This window comes from Pyrus communis, chromosome 6 (assembly GCF_041283825.1).
Source record: "Pyrus communis isolate YQ-2024b chromosome 6, ASM4128382v1, whole genome shotgun sequence".
Taxonomy (NCBI): domain Eukaryota; kingdom Viridiplantae; phylum Streptophyta; class Magnoliopsida; order Rosales; family Rosaceae; genus Pyrus; species Pyrus communis.
This window is the reverse complement of record NC_142570.1, coordinates 18,319,518-18,336,432: the sequence shown is the minus strand read 5'-3', so window position 1 is coordinate 18,336,432 and position 16,915 is coordinate 18,319,518. Positions and strand designations below refer to the sequence as shown.

The window sequence follows — 16,915 nt, the reverse complement described above, 5'->3', positions numbered from 1 at the left end:
CATATCAGATAGCAGATTCTTCTCAATGTGTAATTTTTGACCCCTTTGTGCGTCTTGGGTCCTTGTATTTATAGACTTCCAAAGCCACACCTTTGGTTGGATTTGGCCTTGATTTGTGTCTTGATTCGTCCATGGGAGAATTTAGGCATGTTTTGTGTCTTAATTTCAGCCACCTTCCTCATATTGGCCAAAATTTATAGGCCTTGTTGCCTATTTGTGAGCAATCTTCAATTCTTGCTTATTTTGTGAAGATGCTTTGGCTTTCTTTCCGGTTTTGAGAGATTTTGGGGCCCTCGCCGATTTTAAGGGGGATTTTCTCCCTTTTGCCGAATTTTGGGAATGTTATACACTTCATTTGCTTGATTTGTGCCACGTGTCATTGATCACTTGTCCGTTTGTGATAAGTCATATGCCACGTGGAGATTTATGATGCACCCTTTTTATGCAACAAAATTTACATGTCTACAAATGCCTCCACTTGAAGGTGTGTTGTAGGCATGTGCTTGTCACATGTAGGAAACGTGTTTTGAAGTCCTACAATGTGAATATTCTAACTCAGGGGTCGTTAAGACTTGATCTCCAATTAGCTTGCTTCTTCAAGGGCCGTAGAGGCGTATTTCTTGAATTGAAATGATGAATTTCGTCAAGGGCCATTGAGGCGTATTTCTTGGACGAAACATTTCTTCAAGGGCCGTTGAGGCTAGGTCTCGAATGAAATGAAAATTGTCTTCAATGGCCATAGAGGCTTGATCTTGAGTGAAAATGAAAGTTTTCTTCAAGGGTCGTAAAGGCTTGATCTTGAAAGAAATGAATTTTTTTCCTTCAAGGGCCGGAGAGGCTTAACCTTGAAAGAAATGAAAAAAGCAAAAATCTTCAAGGGCCCTAGAGGCTTGATCTTGAAAGAAAATTTGGAAATGAATAAATTGGCACATACTTATTTTATGTATTGATTTTTTCATAATTTTGACAAAATACATTTGGTGTATTTTGAATTTTGGTTGTAGCAAAAAAATGTGTTTCCTTTCTTAGGTAGGAACCTCCTTCAATTTCCTCCAAAATGTTGGAAAGCTTTGGTGATTTCCTTCAAGGTTTTGGAAAGCTTAGATGATTACCTTCAATATTTTGGAAAGCTTTGGTCATTTCCTTCAAGGCTTTGGAAAGATTTAATGCTTGTCCTTGGGTAAGTAGGATGTGTATTTTTCACTTTCTTTTTCTTTTCCCACGGCAAGGAAGGAGCATTTTTCCTATCCTCTTTTAATTTCCACGGCGAGGAAGGCAGTTTTCTTTTCCTTTTTTGTTGTCCACGGCAAGGAGGGAGTTGTTCTTTTTATTTTTTATTTTTTTATTTTTATTTTTTTATGTTTTGGAAATTTTAAAGCTTTTTCCTTATTATTATTATTATTATTATTATTTTGTTTCCTTCTCTTCTCTTTGTTGATCTTTGGTGCAAAAATAGCATGTATTTTTCCTTTGTGCCGTGCATCACCTTGCTATTTTTTGCTTGGAATTTGCTTCCTTCTTTTGGTTGGAATGTGCTTCCTTGTTTTGAACTTTTTCTTTTGCTATTTGGGTATTTATTTCCCTTATAGCATTAGGAAGCAATTGACCCCTATTTATAGGACAATTGGATGTGTTTTTTTTTTCACAATTCACATCCTTGCCGTGTGCTTGCTGTTGTGCTTTGTCATGGGTTTTGCTAGTTGCAGTGCGCCCCTTTTATCGTGTGGTGTTGTGCAAAAAACTGCTTGCCTAATTGCTACAGGGTTGCGTAGTGCAATTATGTAGCATTTTGGTTTTCTTTGCTACTGTAGTGTGCATTGAAGGACCATCTTGTAGTTGTCCTCTTTGTCGTGCAATGGAAGAAACTGCTTACGTAATCGTTGCGGGTTTGGTAGTGCGATTGCGTAGCATTTTGGTTTTCTTTGCAACTGTAGTGTGCGTTGAAGGATCATCTTGTAGCTGCCCTCTTTGCCGTGCTCTTCAAGCTTTTGTGGCTGATTTCTTTTCATTGTTGCGATTTTGTCATTGTCACCCTCTAACACTCACGAGGTTTGTCTCGCATGTCTTTTGCTTTAGTGAAACAATTTTGTTTCTTTGCCGCCTCACTCTTATGCTTATGTTGGTTTGTTTATTTTGGTTGCAGCCATGGTGGTTTTTAAATGCTTTAAGAGCAATACCATCACCATTCTTGCAAAGGAAGGTGATTTGCAAGATAGGGGAATGACGTTGAAGCTTTGTGCACTGTTGACTAGCCTTAAGGTGCATGTTCTTCCTTCAAAAGACAAATCAATGCACATCGATTCATGGTCTTCTAACAAATCTTAGGAGGTGATAGATTTCGATTGACTAAATATGAAGAAAAAGGCTTGTACTTCGAGGATTCTTATCTTGAATCCTTCACACCAAGCTTGTGACAATTCACCAGCTTCGTTTGAGGTTCTTGGCGATCGCGTCCGTAGCGGAGCTGCAACTTGCAATAGTATTTTACCAACTGCTAGAGAAGTCATCTCTATTGAGTTTTATTGGGAGTGGATTGGAGATGTCTTGACTCGATCCAAAGATGTACTTACCAACGTGGGCCTTTATCACGCTGTGTACGCATCTTTGTTTAGTTATGATCGCCATCCTTCCATCATTCGTGCATTCATTAAGCATTGGTGTTCAGCAACCAACACACTTCATATAGCTCAAGGGGAGATATCTATATACTTTGGGATCTCCATAATATCGGAGGCTTGTTGATCTAAGCTAAGTTTTACGACAAAGTTGTTCCTAGCATGGAGGAATTTTGTCATCACAATAGCCGAGGATTGCCAGTGAGTCGTTGCTATTTGTTTTGGAAGTATCATAAGCTTTCTCAGGAGGCTCAGGGTAAGTCAGGCATGAAGATTTCTTCATGGATCCGATTTTGGTAGTGGGATGCCATGAAGTACAAGAAGCTTTTGAAGAAAAGTGGCCGTAACAAGCCATTAAGCCAAAGGAAAACTCCGACCCGTCAGGTGTCAGTGGTTCAGCTAGACGCCGTGCCCTTACCAAGTTAAAAACATTTGACAAACTTGGCGTAGTGTCAAAGCATGTGGAAGAATCTTACCTAGCCGCTTTCTTAGCTTGTTGGCTTGTTAAGTTTGTTTTCCCTAAAGACGACGTCAACTTTATCTGTCCCAGAGTCTTCAAACTGGCTAACAAGATGGCTATGGGTGAATCTTTCAGCTTTGCTAATCCGGTTTTAGCCAACATTTACAATGGCTTCAGCATTATTTCGAACTCACCAAGCACTGAAGATCGTGTTGCAGTACTTCCCTACCATTATGTGTACGATTGGTTAGGTGAATACTTTAGCACTCAATTTTCTTCATCGACTTTAGACAAGTCGGGGCCTTCTTCCCCAACTTCAATCAAGCTAGGGCCTTTGATGACAAAGTACTCTGGCGTACTTTTTACGAAGAGTTTTTATGATTTGTAGGCGCGAGCTTTGTTTAGAAGCTATGAAGGTTTGAGAATGAACCATCTAGCAAGGGTTGGCTCAATGTGGCGAGGCCTCATAGATGTTTCATACCTTCGTTTCTTAAACTTGTCTTATCTTACAAGTCTTCACTTAGGGTATGTTTCTTTGCAGCAAGGAGACCAATGTATTGTTCAACTGTATAGTCCTCACCGTTTCAGCAGGCAATTAGGCTTTGTCCAACATGTACCAGGCAAATTGAAGGAAAACACACAGTTGAAATCCTTGCAAGCTGGGTCTATGCATTGGGAGTCTTGTACTCATTCATTCACAAATGTTTCCATCACCCTGCTAGCCAAGGACGAGTTCAAGAGTAATCCAGTGGCCCGTGCCTACGTAGGTTGGTGGTCAAAGGTACATCATGAAGACTTGGGGATGACAAGTGGCAACAATTCTTCTCGTTCACGCAATGATGCGTCTCAATTCCTACGCAGCTAGCACCTTTTGATTGTGCGAGTGCAACTCATTTGCAAGATGGACCTGCAACTTTAGCTTCTCAATACCCGTGTTTATTTTCTCATCGTTTAGATGCTTCTGAAGAGGCGAGTGATGAAGCTGACTCACGTGAGGATGAACTTGTTTTGCAGCAATGTCAACAAGTTTTGAACAAGCAACCGCTTGAAGGTGTTTTGGATGGTGGCGACGTTAATTTTAGTCATAAGAAGAAGAAAATGTTTAGACCTCCTCAGTTTGATGGCTGGGTGTTGCTTAAGAAAGATGTATGTATTTCCTTCTTTCTTATGATTTCTTCTGTTTTTTATTACTTTAGTTTTTTGTTTCTAACACCTTTCTTTTTCTTCTTTAGGCTGGGCCCTCTTGTTCTTTTAACTTGGGGAACATGGGCGTTCATTCCTTTACGGAAATGCTATTTGGAAGCAATCTTCCTACAACGAAGAGATTGGGGACCCATCCGGTGCAAAGCTTGTTCCAAATCTGTTAAGTTGCCTAATTTTTCCATGCATGGGTAAAGGTATGTAAGAGCCCGCCATACGTCCAACACCTTTGCCAGCTAACTCTGAGATTTCTCTTAGAGGGCCGAACCTTAGTGGCACTGAGCAGCTCATCCATCGCATCAGCCTTTGCGTCGCTATGGACATCAAGAGCCATATTAAGAAGAGGATTGCGAACTTATGGCTGCCTCGACTGAGTATTCTTCCTTGCATGCTATTTCCTCGAAAAAGTTGAGTCTAGAGCTTAGAGCTCAACAGCTTGCGGTAATAAACTTATCAATTGCCCAAGTTTAGTCTTCTCAACAAGCTGCTTTGGAAGGTTATCAAGATACAGGGACTTCTTTGGCTTTCGTCTAAGCACATCTAGAAGCGTTGGCGCGTGAGCAAAAGTAGTTGGAAACTGAAGCTTTACGTCTTCAAGGTGTTCTTTCGGAGCAGGAAGCTACACTTTCTCAGCATCAAGAAAAGGTTTCACGCCTAGAGCAAGAGAAAGGTGCGGCCATGAAAATGCCCACCTTGTCTCCCACAGATGTATAGACTTTGAAGACTTTGGAAGGCTTGCTTGAAGATCATCATCGTAGTTTTAGGGACATAGCTCTCAAGTAGTGTCTTCCATTTTTTGTGCTTGAATCCTTCTTTGTTTTTTTGCTCCTTTTGTAATAAGGCTTTGTAGCAAAATTCTTCCATTAAAGAAATAAAGAAATAAAGTATTCATATTCTTGAATTTGCTCTTTATTCTTCAAAGTGTTTGTGTTTTTGTTGTTGATGTGACTAAACTTGAAGTTTTGAAGTTTCAAGTTGCCTATGTACCCTCGATTGAGGAGGGATCAAGTCATGATATAGCTCAAAGGAGTGATTGATTATATTGATGGTTTTGACAGTTTTGATGCTGATTTTTCCATACACAGTTTATGCTCTTGCAAGCCAAAAGTGATGGGTGTCGCCTTTTAAGCTCGTACGAACAAGGAACATTGGGTATCGCCTTTTAAACTCGTACGAACAAGGAGCATTGTTGTCATGTGCAATTTAGGCTCATGCAGGCGAGGATCATTGGGTGTCGCCTTTTAAGCTTGTGCGAACAAGGAGCCTTGTGCCATGTGCATTGGGTCTCGCTTTTTAAGCTCGTGCGAACATAAAGAATTGTGTCGTGTGCAGTTTAGGCTCATACAGGCGATGAGCTTTGAGTGTTTGGCTTAAGGGTAGTAGCGTTTCAAGAATCTGTAGTTGATGGGGCCGATCTTTTAGTCATCTTCTGCCATGATTAGGTAGGTGTCATTGGTGTAGACCTCTTGTATTATGTAAGGTTCATCCTACTGTTATGTGAACTTGCTTTTTGTCTTGTGAGTTATAATGATAGGCCTTCATAATGCCAAGAAAAAATCTCTAGTTTGGAAAGACCTTGGGTGGACCTTCTTGTTGAATGCCTTGGATAGCCGTGCTTGGAAGCATTCCAAGTGTTGCTGAGCTTCGCGCCTCCTTTCGTCATGTGCTTCTAACTCTTGAAGTCATAGCTTTGCGTTTTCCTCTTCAATCAAGCCTTCTTGTATGGCCATCCTTAGTGAGGGGATTTGACTTTTAAGTGGCAGAACAGCTTCCACGCCATATACGAGAGAATAAGGCGTAGCTTGGGTAGGAGTTCTATGTATCATCCTAAATACCCAAAGTGCTTCGCTTATTCTTTCATGCCAGTCCCTCTTTATTTGGCCGATCGTCTTCTTTAGGAGGTTGCATAGCATTTTGGTGAATGCTTCTGCAAGACCATTGGCTAGAGCATAAAACATAGCAGACTTATGCTGCTTGAATTAGTATTTCTCGTAGAGTTTATCCATGAGTCGGTTTGAGAACTACTTTCCGTAATCAATGATGATTTAGCGTGGCACAACAAATCGGTGGATGATATGCTCTTTGATAAAATGGACAACATTTCCGTCTTGACTTCCCTTAGGGGTATGGCTTCAGCCCAGTTGGAAAAGTAATATGTTGCGGCTAAGATGTAGGCTTTTGCTGCAGATGACTTTGGTGTGATTGGTCTTACGACGTCCAATCCCCATGCATCAAACGGCCATGAGGAAATTGTAGGGTGTAAAGGCTAAGGTGGTTGATGTATGAAGTTGGCGTGGAATTAATAGGCTTGGCACCTTTTGGCATATTCTAGGCAATCCTTCACCATGTTTGGCTAATAGTAACCCATTCTTTTGAGCTGGAAATGTAGCTTTGGTCCAGATTAATATGCTCTACATACGCCTGAGTGTGTTTCTTCCATGGCTTGATTGGCTTCTTCCTCACCTAGGCATCTTAGAAGTACTCCTTCAAAAGAACGTCGGTAGAGTGTTTCTTTATAGTAGAGGAAGTGAGGTGCTCGTTAACCTATTTTAAAGCAATGTTTAAGATCGTCTGGAAGCATTCCATGCTCCAAGTAGTCAATTAACGGCTGTCTCCACTCTTCAGTGTTGAATGGAAGTACTGAGATGATGTTTATGTCATCTAGTAGCATTTTAGTGCCGAGTGGGACCACCCATCTTTGGCAAACTGGCACATCTGCAACTTCATCTTCTCCTAGTGCCATACTTAAGGCTAAGTTAGCAAGAGCGTCTGCCATTTGATTTTCTTTTCTTGGCACATGTTCTATTGTCGCAGCCTCAAACTTTTGTAGTAGTTAAGTTGCTAACCGGATGTATAGGACGAGATCATCTTTCATCACTTCATATTCAGTCAAGAGTTGATTGATTATGAGTTTGGAGTTACCATACACTTCTACCGTTGTGATTTCCATGTCGATCACCATTTAGAGTCCAATAATCAACGTTTAGTACTTAGCAATGTTGTTGGAGCACAGCTCGCTTAATCGGAAGGAATGGGGTAGTACTTGTCTTTGTGGTGACATGAGTACTACTCTTTCCCCTGCTCTGTCCATTCATACAGATCCGTCGAAGAACATTGTCCACATCAGGAAGATGTTAATGTCGAACACCTCCTCGTCAGGCAAGTTGTCCTAGAGAATCCAATCGGCTGGGATTAGGTGATCGACAAAGAAGTCCCCTAAGGTTTGTCCCTTAATGGCTTTAGCTGAGACATAGATGATCTCTTGTTGGTTAAGAAGCAACGCCCATTTAGATAGCCATTCTGTCAAAACCGGCTTGGACATAATGTACTTGAGCTGGTCGGCTTTAACAACCAAGTAGATGGTGAAAGCATGCATGTAGTATCTAAGCTTTTGGACAGCAAAGACTAAGGCAAGGCACATCTTCTCAATTGGCAAGTAGTTGAGCTCGACACCAATGAGAGTTCTATTTAGGTAGTAGAGTACTTTTTCCTTTTGGTCTTCATTTTCTTGTGTTAATAGTGCTCCAATGGAACCCTCTTATGCGGTAATGTATAAGATGAGTAGCTTTCTAGGCACGGGTGCTCCTAAGATAGATGGGCTTACTAACCGTTTTATGCTCTCGAAGGCATTGCGGCATGCGTCATCCTATATAAATGGAGCGTTCTTCTTTATAAGTCGACTGAAAAGTTGATAGCATCCAGTAAGGTTGGAGATGAAGCGTCTAATGAAGGCAAGCCACCTTTGTAGACTTTTCAGCTCATGTAGATTCCTTTGCTTAGGCATACTTTGAATGGCCTTGATCTTTGACTAGTCCACTTCAATGCTTGACAATGAAGCCGAGGAACTTCCTAGAAATGACACCAAATGCATACTTCAACGAGTTCATTTTGAGGTTGTAGTGTCGTAGTTTGTCAAACACCATTCGTAGATCCTTTAAGTGATCAGACATCTTCTTGGTCTATATCATCTACATAACACTCTACGTTTTTGTGTAGCATGTTGTTAAAGATCTTCTGCATTGCACATTGATATGTAGCTCCAACATTCTTTAAGCCAAAAGGCATTACATTGTAGCAGTAGATACCTTTTAGGGTACGGAAGGCTGTTAGTTCCTTGTCTTCGAGAGCCATGCGGATTTGTTGTATCCAAAGGAACCATCCATGAATGATAGTGCCTCGTTGCTAGTGGTCGCATCCACCATGATTTCGGTGATTGGCAAGGGAAACTCATCCTTTCGGCAAGCATCGTTAAGGTCACGGAAATCTACACAAACACGTATTTGTCCAAATTTCTTAAAGACAATGACGATGTTAGAGATCCCTTTAAGGTATTGCACCTCTCTAATGAAGCCTGCTTCGATTAGCTTGTCAATCTTGGTCTTAATTTGCGGGATGAGCTCGGATTGATAGTGTTTTTGAGTTTTCTTTATCGACCGCGTTCCAGGCTTGACTGCAAGACGATGCACGACGTTGGTACAGTCAAGACGGGGCATTTCTTTATAGGTCCAAGCAAATGTCTTTGTACTCCAATAGCAGTTAGTAGTATTCCTTGATCTCGTCTGCACTTAGTAGTGCACTTACGAAGATAGGTTTCGATGCCTCGCTTGTGCCTAAGTTGAGCTTCTTAAGATCATCAACTATGGTTTGCCCCCCCCCCCCGTCTTGAAGCTATGATTGTGTAACAGTGACATCCTCCTTGGGGATTTCGTCTTCTTTGTCTTCTTAGATCATGATGTGGAAGACATCTTGGACTTCCTCTTTAGTGCCGTCCTCTTGGGCTTGTTGGCTTAAAGAGTAGCCGGTGTGGATGATGGTGCGCCTTTTTACCTTTAGTTGTCCTTTTGTGTCACCTTCCATGGTTGCTTGGTACTTCATCCTTGAAAGAATCGAGCTTCGAACATCGTCTCTAGCTTTTCTTCCTTTGGCATTGTCTTCATCTTTCTAAAAGGTTTTTTGGTGTAAAGCCAAGGCCAGCTTTGTTGTTGTCAACTCCGTAACCATGCTCCTTCAACTTCTTTCGAGTCTCGGTGAGGTCACCTTATTTGTTGTTGATGGTGTTTGCATTCTTCTTTCCAAGATTTGAAGAGGAGGTGAAATCGTACCCAACCTTTGACATGAGTTTGTAGCGTTTGGGTCGAAACCTTCTTCGGTCCTCTTGGTTGGAAGAGAGCTTGGTTATGACCCATTTGGCAGGGGTTTTACAAAACCTTGTGGTAGTTTTGAAACTTTAGTGTTGCCTAGCTATGTTAAAAGTAACACTGCATTTGTCTTGAGCAGTTAGCACGGTTTTCCCCTCTTGCTTCTTGGGCACGGCTTGCCATTCTTGTTTCTTAGGTGCGGCTTTGCCTGTGGATTTGATCTTTTTTTGAAGAGCTTTGGGTACCATGTCTTCATCCATGTAGAACTTGGCATCTGCGAAGTGTGATTCTGCTTCGATGAATGGCTTGGTGTCACCTTGTACCACCTTTACTCCTTCTTGGTATAACTTTAAGCATTGATGAAGGGTGGATGGCACTACTTCATTCTTGTGGATCCAAGGCCTTCCTAAAAGCAAGTTGTAGGAAGGTCTTGCATCAATCACGTGGAATAGCATGCTTGATTTGAGTTCATCAATAGTTATTGCCACTCGGATAATGCCTATCGCTTTTTGTTCTCCTTGGTTAAAACCTTGGATTAGGAGGCTACTTCTAGATAGTTCATCCACCTTGATGCCGATTGTGGTCTTTGTTGACTTTGGCAAGATGTTTATGGCCGACCCACTATCCATAAGCATTCGGTTGATTTTGTTCTCTCTCATGTACCCAGAGACGAAGAGATGACGGTTGTGAGGCTTTGATCCCAGCAGCAAGTCTTCATCAGTGAAGTTGATTACGTCATGGGCGGCACATCATGTGGCATATTCATGTGGCCGAAGCTTCATGCTTTCATCCTTGCTTACTTGTACCTCATGGTCATCGGAACTTACCAAGACCGCTACTAGTGCTTTTCGCATCTCCTTGGGCAATAATAGTGCTTCCTTGATGCTAAAGTATGTTGGTAGGCCTTCTTTGGGCGTGAAAGTCTTCTCATCCTCGATGGTGATAAATTTGCCTTTTAAGGGCTCTTCTATCTCTACTTCAACCATGTGACAGGCAATGATAGTACACCATTGGAAGAAGTCTTTCAAGAAATACTCGTGCAAGGAGATGAGAATACATGGCTTTTGCTCCATAGGTTCCCTAACGTACGTTGGCTTAGTAGTTCTTAAGTTTCTTTAGGGCTTTCTACTTTTGCGATGACGGTGTTTTCTCTCTTGTTCCACCTTTGGCCTTGTGGCTTATGGTCTTGGCTTCCTTGTCCTTTTGTAGGTCACCAATATCCATCCTTCTTCATCATCGGTAGGCAAATTTTGGTTGCTTACCCCCAGTGATGGTTGTACAGAAGGTGCCATATAGCTTAAGTATGGATAGGAGTGGTCATGCGTCACTTAGAAAGGCATGGGATCAAAGGATCATAACACAATCATGGTAGTGTGTGTTCCAACCGCGTCTTCCAGGTCAAGTTCAATTTGCCCTTGTTGTGCTAGCTTCATGATGAGCTCCTTGAGGATGAAGCACTAATTAACAGAATGACTTACGACACGATGGTATTTGCAGTACCTAGGATCGTTAACGCGATTCATCTCTTCGAGGCGCTTTCAAGTAACTCAATCACCTTCTTTTCCAGCAAGTCATCTAGCATTGCAACCACATCAGAATTAGTCAAAGGGTACGTCTTCTACTCTAGATCCCTTAAGGTGTTTTTGTACCTGTCTTGGGTGTGAGAAGGCTCACCTCCCTTCATCTCCTTCGATTTTTTTTTTTTAAGGAGATCTTGACAGGCGCGGAGGAGGTCTTGATGGGGGTAGTATAAACAGCAAAAGCTTCCTTGGCGGGCTTTTTCCCAGTCTTATCTACCTTTGGGGCAAACACCTTATCATTTTTTAAGTCGATGATCGGCTCCTTCTTCCCATGATTGTCAATACTCAACTCCATATCATGGGATCAAGTTGCCAATTATTCAAATGTTCTCAGTTTTTTGCCTTAAAGGATGCAATGTAACCCTCATTGCTTGCCTTAAACACACATCTCAATGGAGGAGGTTTCAGAAAGCCGATCTTTGCAATCCAGACTTAATGAACGACACCTATTAAGGTAGTCGAAGACAGGTTCATCCTTCCATTATTTCGTACTCATTAGCTCTAGCATGCTTACGGTGCGACGAGTGTTGTAGAAGCGGTTGAGGAATTCCCTTTCAAGATGGTCTCATCTGTTGATAGACTCAGGCTTGAGGTCAATGTACCAGTCAAAGGCATTACCTTTTAGCGAGCACACGAACTGCTTGACGAGGTAGTCTCCTTTCGTCCGAGCATTGTTACAAGTTTCAATGAAATGGGCAATATGTTGTTTAGGATTGCCATTTCCATCGAGTTGCATGAATTTGGGTGGTTGATAACCCTTTAGCATCCTCAAGGCGTTAATCCTTTTAGAGTATGGCTTTAAGTACAGCACAAAATCATGCAAGTTTCCTTCATATTGCACCTTGATCATGTTTGTGATCATCTATTGCAGCTGTTGGATAGAGAGAGATCCCATGAGCGTCGTACCTCAATCCACCTATAGCTTTTCCTCAACTTTGTCCATCAGAGGCTCCTCCTTTTCACCATTTTCCTCATTTGGTGGATCAACCTTCAAGTCAACTTTCTCATCGTGCTGCGCCTTCAAATGGTTGACGAGTGTAGCAATCTGTAAGTCTTTTTCCTCTATAGTCTTTGTCAGCCTTACGATTGCTTCACTCATTTGTGCTAGCTTATCTTCGATTGAAGTCGCACCAGTAATCATGACTTGCATGGCTACGGGATACGAGTTGCTACTTGAGGTGGCATCAGAAGTCAACAACTCAGAGTACCTCCTCGGGCTTTCTTCCTTTTTCACCCTTAGTGAGGCCAAGGTGATCACGGGCTTGTACCTTGGGTGCTCTTGCTCCTTCGGCAAAGTTGATGTAGGGGTGGAAGGCACGCCAAAGAAAGCTCTTGCCTTGCTTTGGGTTCTGACGCCCAAAGTGCCACCACTTGCGGCAAGGATGTTCTTGTTCTTCCCATTGGCTGCGGGAACAACTTTCTTGATGCCATGTGTATTTCTTGTGGATTTGAAGACAGAGATGAGAGGCGGAGAGGTCCCACCGATCGTGCCAAATTTGTAAACACGAAAATTCTGTAATGAATGAAATGAGAACACATGTACAAAGTAGATTTGTATTGATGAATTTGTATGGTTACAATCTCTGTTTACAATTTTCCTCTAATTCAGTCTTCAAATTGGATGTAGATACATAGGTTGTTAATCCAAAGGTCGCGATGACTTGATCTCAAAAGAACAATTGAACGATTGTGTACGACATGCGTAAGTTGTGGATAGTCTTTACTTCTAGGTTTGTGTATGACATGCGGCAAAGGTGATGTTGATGTGGGATTTTGTTGATTCAAGGGTCTTGGCGACTTGATCTTGAATCAAATGTCGTTACAAGTTTTAAGCTTGCAACAAAGTCTTGAAGGAATCGGCACAAGTGCTTGTTGATTCTTCAAGGGAATGCTTCGGCTTTGGCCAAAAGAAAGTTTCGACTTTGGTTGTACGTTCTTCGAGGAGAGCTTTGGCAGCGTATTAGTCTTCAAAGATTTGGCAGAGGTTCTCCTTTTGTGAGAATTTCGGCCTTGAATGTGGGAATTGTTGACCTTTATGCTTGTTTGAGGACCTTGTATTTGTAGACTTCTCAAAGCATGCCTTTGGATGGATTTGGCTTTGATTTGCGTCTTGATTTGTCCATGGGAGAATTTAGGCATGTTTTGTGTTTAATTTCAGCCACTATCCCTTGCTTGGCCAAATCTATAGGGCTTTCTTGCTTATTTTGCAAGCAATCTTCAATTCTTGCTTGTTTTGTGAAGATGCTTTAGCTTTCTTTCCGGTTTTGGGAGCAATTTGTGCCCCTTGCCGATTTTAAGGAGATTTCTTCCTTTTGGCCGAATTTTGGGGAAGTTTTGAGCTTGCTTTGCTTGATTTGTGCCACATATCATTGATGACTTGTCCATTTGTGATGAGTCATATGCCACGTAGAGCTTTATGATGCATCATTTTCTTGCAACGAAATTTACACGTCTACAACAAGCTGTATCCCCTTCCACACCACCTCCTTGGCCCATGCCAAGCCTACTTCTAGCCCCTGCCAGCAGACATGCCGCACCACCCCGACGGCTACGCCGTGGCAGCACTACCCAAGAAGAAGACAAAGAAAATTAAGTTTTTCTTACATTGGTGAGGCGTGGAGAAGACAAAGAAATCAACGGAAGATGGTTCTTTGCATGAGCAAGCAAAGAAGAGTGCTAGGGGAGGGGAAACAAATATCTTCTAGTTTTCTCTCTTTCTTGTAGAGATAAATAATTGCCCTCCGAAGTTGATTTAATCCCTTACTTAATGTAGCTTAAATAGGCTTTGGAGACAATTTATTTCCCTTTCCTTGAAGAATCTAATTCCGAGTCCAAGTGGGAATTTGCATCAAAGTTTAAGATCTCTACACTTGTTGCCCTTTCCTGCGAGTAGCCTAGCAGGTGTGGGGCCATTTATGGAGCCAAAATAATCAAGAAAATTATGAAGGAGACACGTGGACTTTTGGGTAAGAAAAACAAAATTACCACGCGCATACAACGGACAATAACGGCTCAATCAAGGAAGAGTCAAAGGTGATCAAAATGGTATTTTATTCAAAACCCTTTCATCACTCCTCATCAAATGATCACCCACAAGGTAATTCCCAATTATTCTTTTCAAATTGGGATTAATTACCAAATCAAATTGGTTAATTACCATATTAATTGCAAGATATTATTTGACATAATATCTTGCAATTAGAGCCAAAATTCCACCATGAGTGGTCGGTCCCTATTTTTCCAAATAGGGTTGGCCACACCCCTATATATAGCCCCACATTTCTTCAAAAACCTAAGTTGAATCTCTTCCAAAAATTCTCTAAACACTCTCTCTCAAATTCTAACTTTGACATCGGAGATTCTTCGGCCAAAGCCTACCCCTTTCATCATGGGCTCTTGAGACTCTTAGCCTTGATCTTAGGTGTTATTATTTTGTAGGTGCATTTTTGTCAAAGGAGAAGAAGGCGGAAATTTGCATCCACAATAGCTGCACGATACTTAAAGTTATTACAATACAAAATATAAAAACCACACAATTCAAACAATAGTCAAACCATCAAAATTAAGAAGTGAAGAAGAGAAAGAATGGATAGTGCTTGCTCCTATATGGGCGACGTATCCCTCTGAGTTCTTCTCAACTCTGTTTCGAGCAACGAAGTAAGCAACTGAGGAAAAAAAAATTGTTTTAAAGAAAATCCAACCCAAATCGACATTATTTTAAGGTTGGGTAAATTTTATTAAAACAAAAAACAATGCCTCAACTGTAACGAGGTTTGGTTGAAGTTGTAATGATTGTTCTCTTCACTAAGCGAAGGTCTATGTTCAAGTCCCTCTATCGGCAATTCATTTTGGTGGCCAATCTGTAAAAACAAAAAATAAACAAAAAAAAAAAAGAAAACAGAGATAGAAAAACCCTTTGTAAGTCCTAAAAAAAGCTGATTATATGCTCTCACCTGGCCTTCCCTCCCCTAAAACTTTTTCAACAAAAAGAAACACAAAAAGCCAATGCCTCAACTTGCCCAGCACCGTGTTTTCCTCGCCCCAAGTTTTCCTCTCTAGGAAACTCGCCTAAGGTGGCTGGAACAAGACATGTTGTGCCAGCATCCCACCCAGCAAAGATCCTATATGTGTTAGCCTTAAGGCTAGAGTTTCCAAACATCAATAATATTTACTAGGAAAAGAAATTTTTTACCAATCTTCTCACATAACTTCTCATTTCAACCTTGCTCTTACTCATTTCTACAGCTGGGTATTAGAACATTGTTTTGGGAGGGACTGAAGAGTACTTGGAATTAACAACTAATACATCCACAAAAATCCAAACTCCATAATCCCACAGCCTTCTCCCACCATGTTACACCGCCAGGTTGGACACTAGGCATCATTTCCAATCCAATAATTATTTTAAGCCCAACCCTACCTCACTCTCCATCTATAAAAACCCTAGCTAGGATCCACTCCAAACACACACCCTCACTCAAATCACTCTCATTCCTTCTAAAGCTAAGAGCATTTCTTTCGAAGCCAATCCAGTTCCCCAAATGGCTTCCAAGGCTCTAGCTTCCACTGCCCTCCTCCTCTCCCTCAACCTCGTCTTTTTCACTTTGGTCACCTCCACCAATGTCGTTTGTCCGCCACCTGCAAAGAAGGGACACCAACCCAAGCACGCAAGTCCTGCACTACCCAACCCCAACCCCTCAAAGCCTGCCACGTGCCCCAGAGACACATTGAAATTGGGAGCTTGTGCTGACGTGTTGAATGGTTTGGTGCACCTTGTGGTTGGTCCACCAAAGTTCCCATGCTGCAGCCTCATTGAGGGCCTTGTTGACCTTGACGCTGCAGTGTGCCTTTGCACTGCAATCAAAGCTAATGTCTTGGGGATCAACTTAAACATCCCCATTTCACTGAGCCTCCTCCTGAACTACTGCGGGAAGCAGGTCCCAACTGGCTACGAGTGTGCTTGAATTTAAAGTACTATTGATCCGTATAATACTCTCAGTTCACTTGTTTTTAATTACTTATCTTAAGTAATTTCTCATTTCCATATTTGGTGTGTCTAAGAGCTTTTGGAATGTTTATTGGTAAATTCCATTATACATTCTTATTAATAATTATTTCCATTGTTTTTCTGGATGGATGGATGGATGAAAGACTCTTTGCTTTCTGATCCACATCCTCTATAGCATTGTATTTTTGTGAAAATATTGATTGAGCTGTAATAAAGAAATTGGGTATTTTATGCTTCAGAAAGTAATTGAATTTGAGTTCCTAGCCATATGATAATATCATTTCAGATGTGTAAATTTCTAAATCTGTTAACTATTGTAGGATATCAACAAGCTCATGACCTCTAAACTTAGGTGGCCTAGGGTTAGAGATTCATCTTGCTAGACTGTGAATCTGGAGAAAACGAGCCCTTTCAAATGAAAATATTGAAGAGTGCACAGGATGAACATAAGTAATCTGTAGGATTTGAGATCGATATCTTACTCCCACGATTGAGTTTACTATTTGCCAGCCGTCAATCTGAATACTGAACATTCAAACTTCATAAGGAAATTAATTTATCTGTCTAACAAATAATTTCTGTCGACTTGTTTTCTTTGGATTAGATAAGAAGCAACAACTGATTTGTTTCCAATAGACCACCAATCATGCCTTTTTATATTTAACCCCAAATTCCCCTAGTTTATATTCTTATATGACAGCAAAGAAAATAGAAAAGACTAAAGTTGCAAGAGTCTAGAATTAGTACCATTATTGGCTCCAAGGCGAGCTAAGTCCTTGTAAATTGGAACACTACACCGGTTCCTTATCCTGCGAAGGATCTAAATATCCAATTGGCCTTTTATGAGATTCACCTTCCTACCCAAACGAGTCCTAGAAAACGATAATTCTTTAGTTTTAATCCTTGACTGAAAC

At 41.3% G+C, this 16,915-nt stretch overlaps 1 protein-coding gene across 1 annotated transcript; it reads left to right on the top strand.

Moving 5' to 3' along the window:
* Nucleotides 1-15,456: 15,456 nt before the first annotated feature.
* Nucleotides 15,457-16,247, top strand: LOC148696379 (14 kDa proline-rich protein DC2.15-like). The gene has a single exon (XM_088695845.1). It carries the CDS (start codon nucleotides 15,535-15,537, stop codon nucleotides 15,955-15,957), a length of 423 nt encoding a protein of 140 aa, XP_088551971.1. The 5' UTR covers nucleotides 15,457-15,534; the 3' UTR covers nucleotides 15,958-16,247.
* The last annotated feature ends 668 nt before the right edge of the window (nucleotides 16,248-16,915 follow it).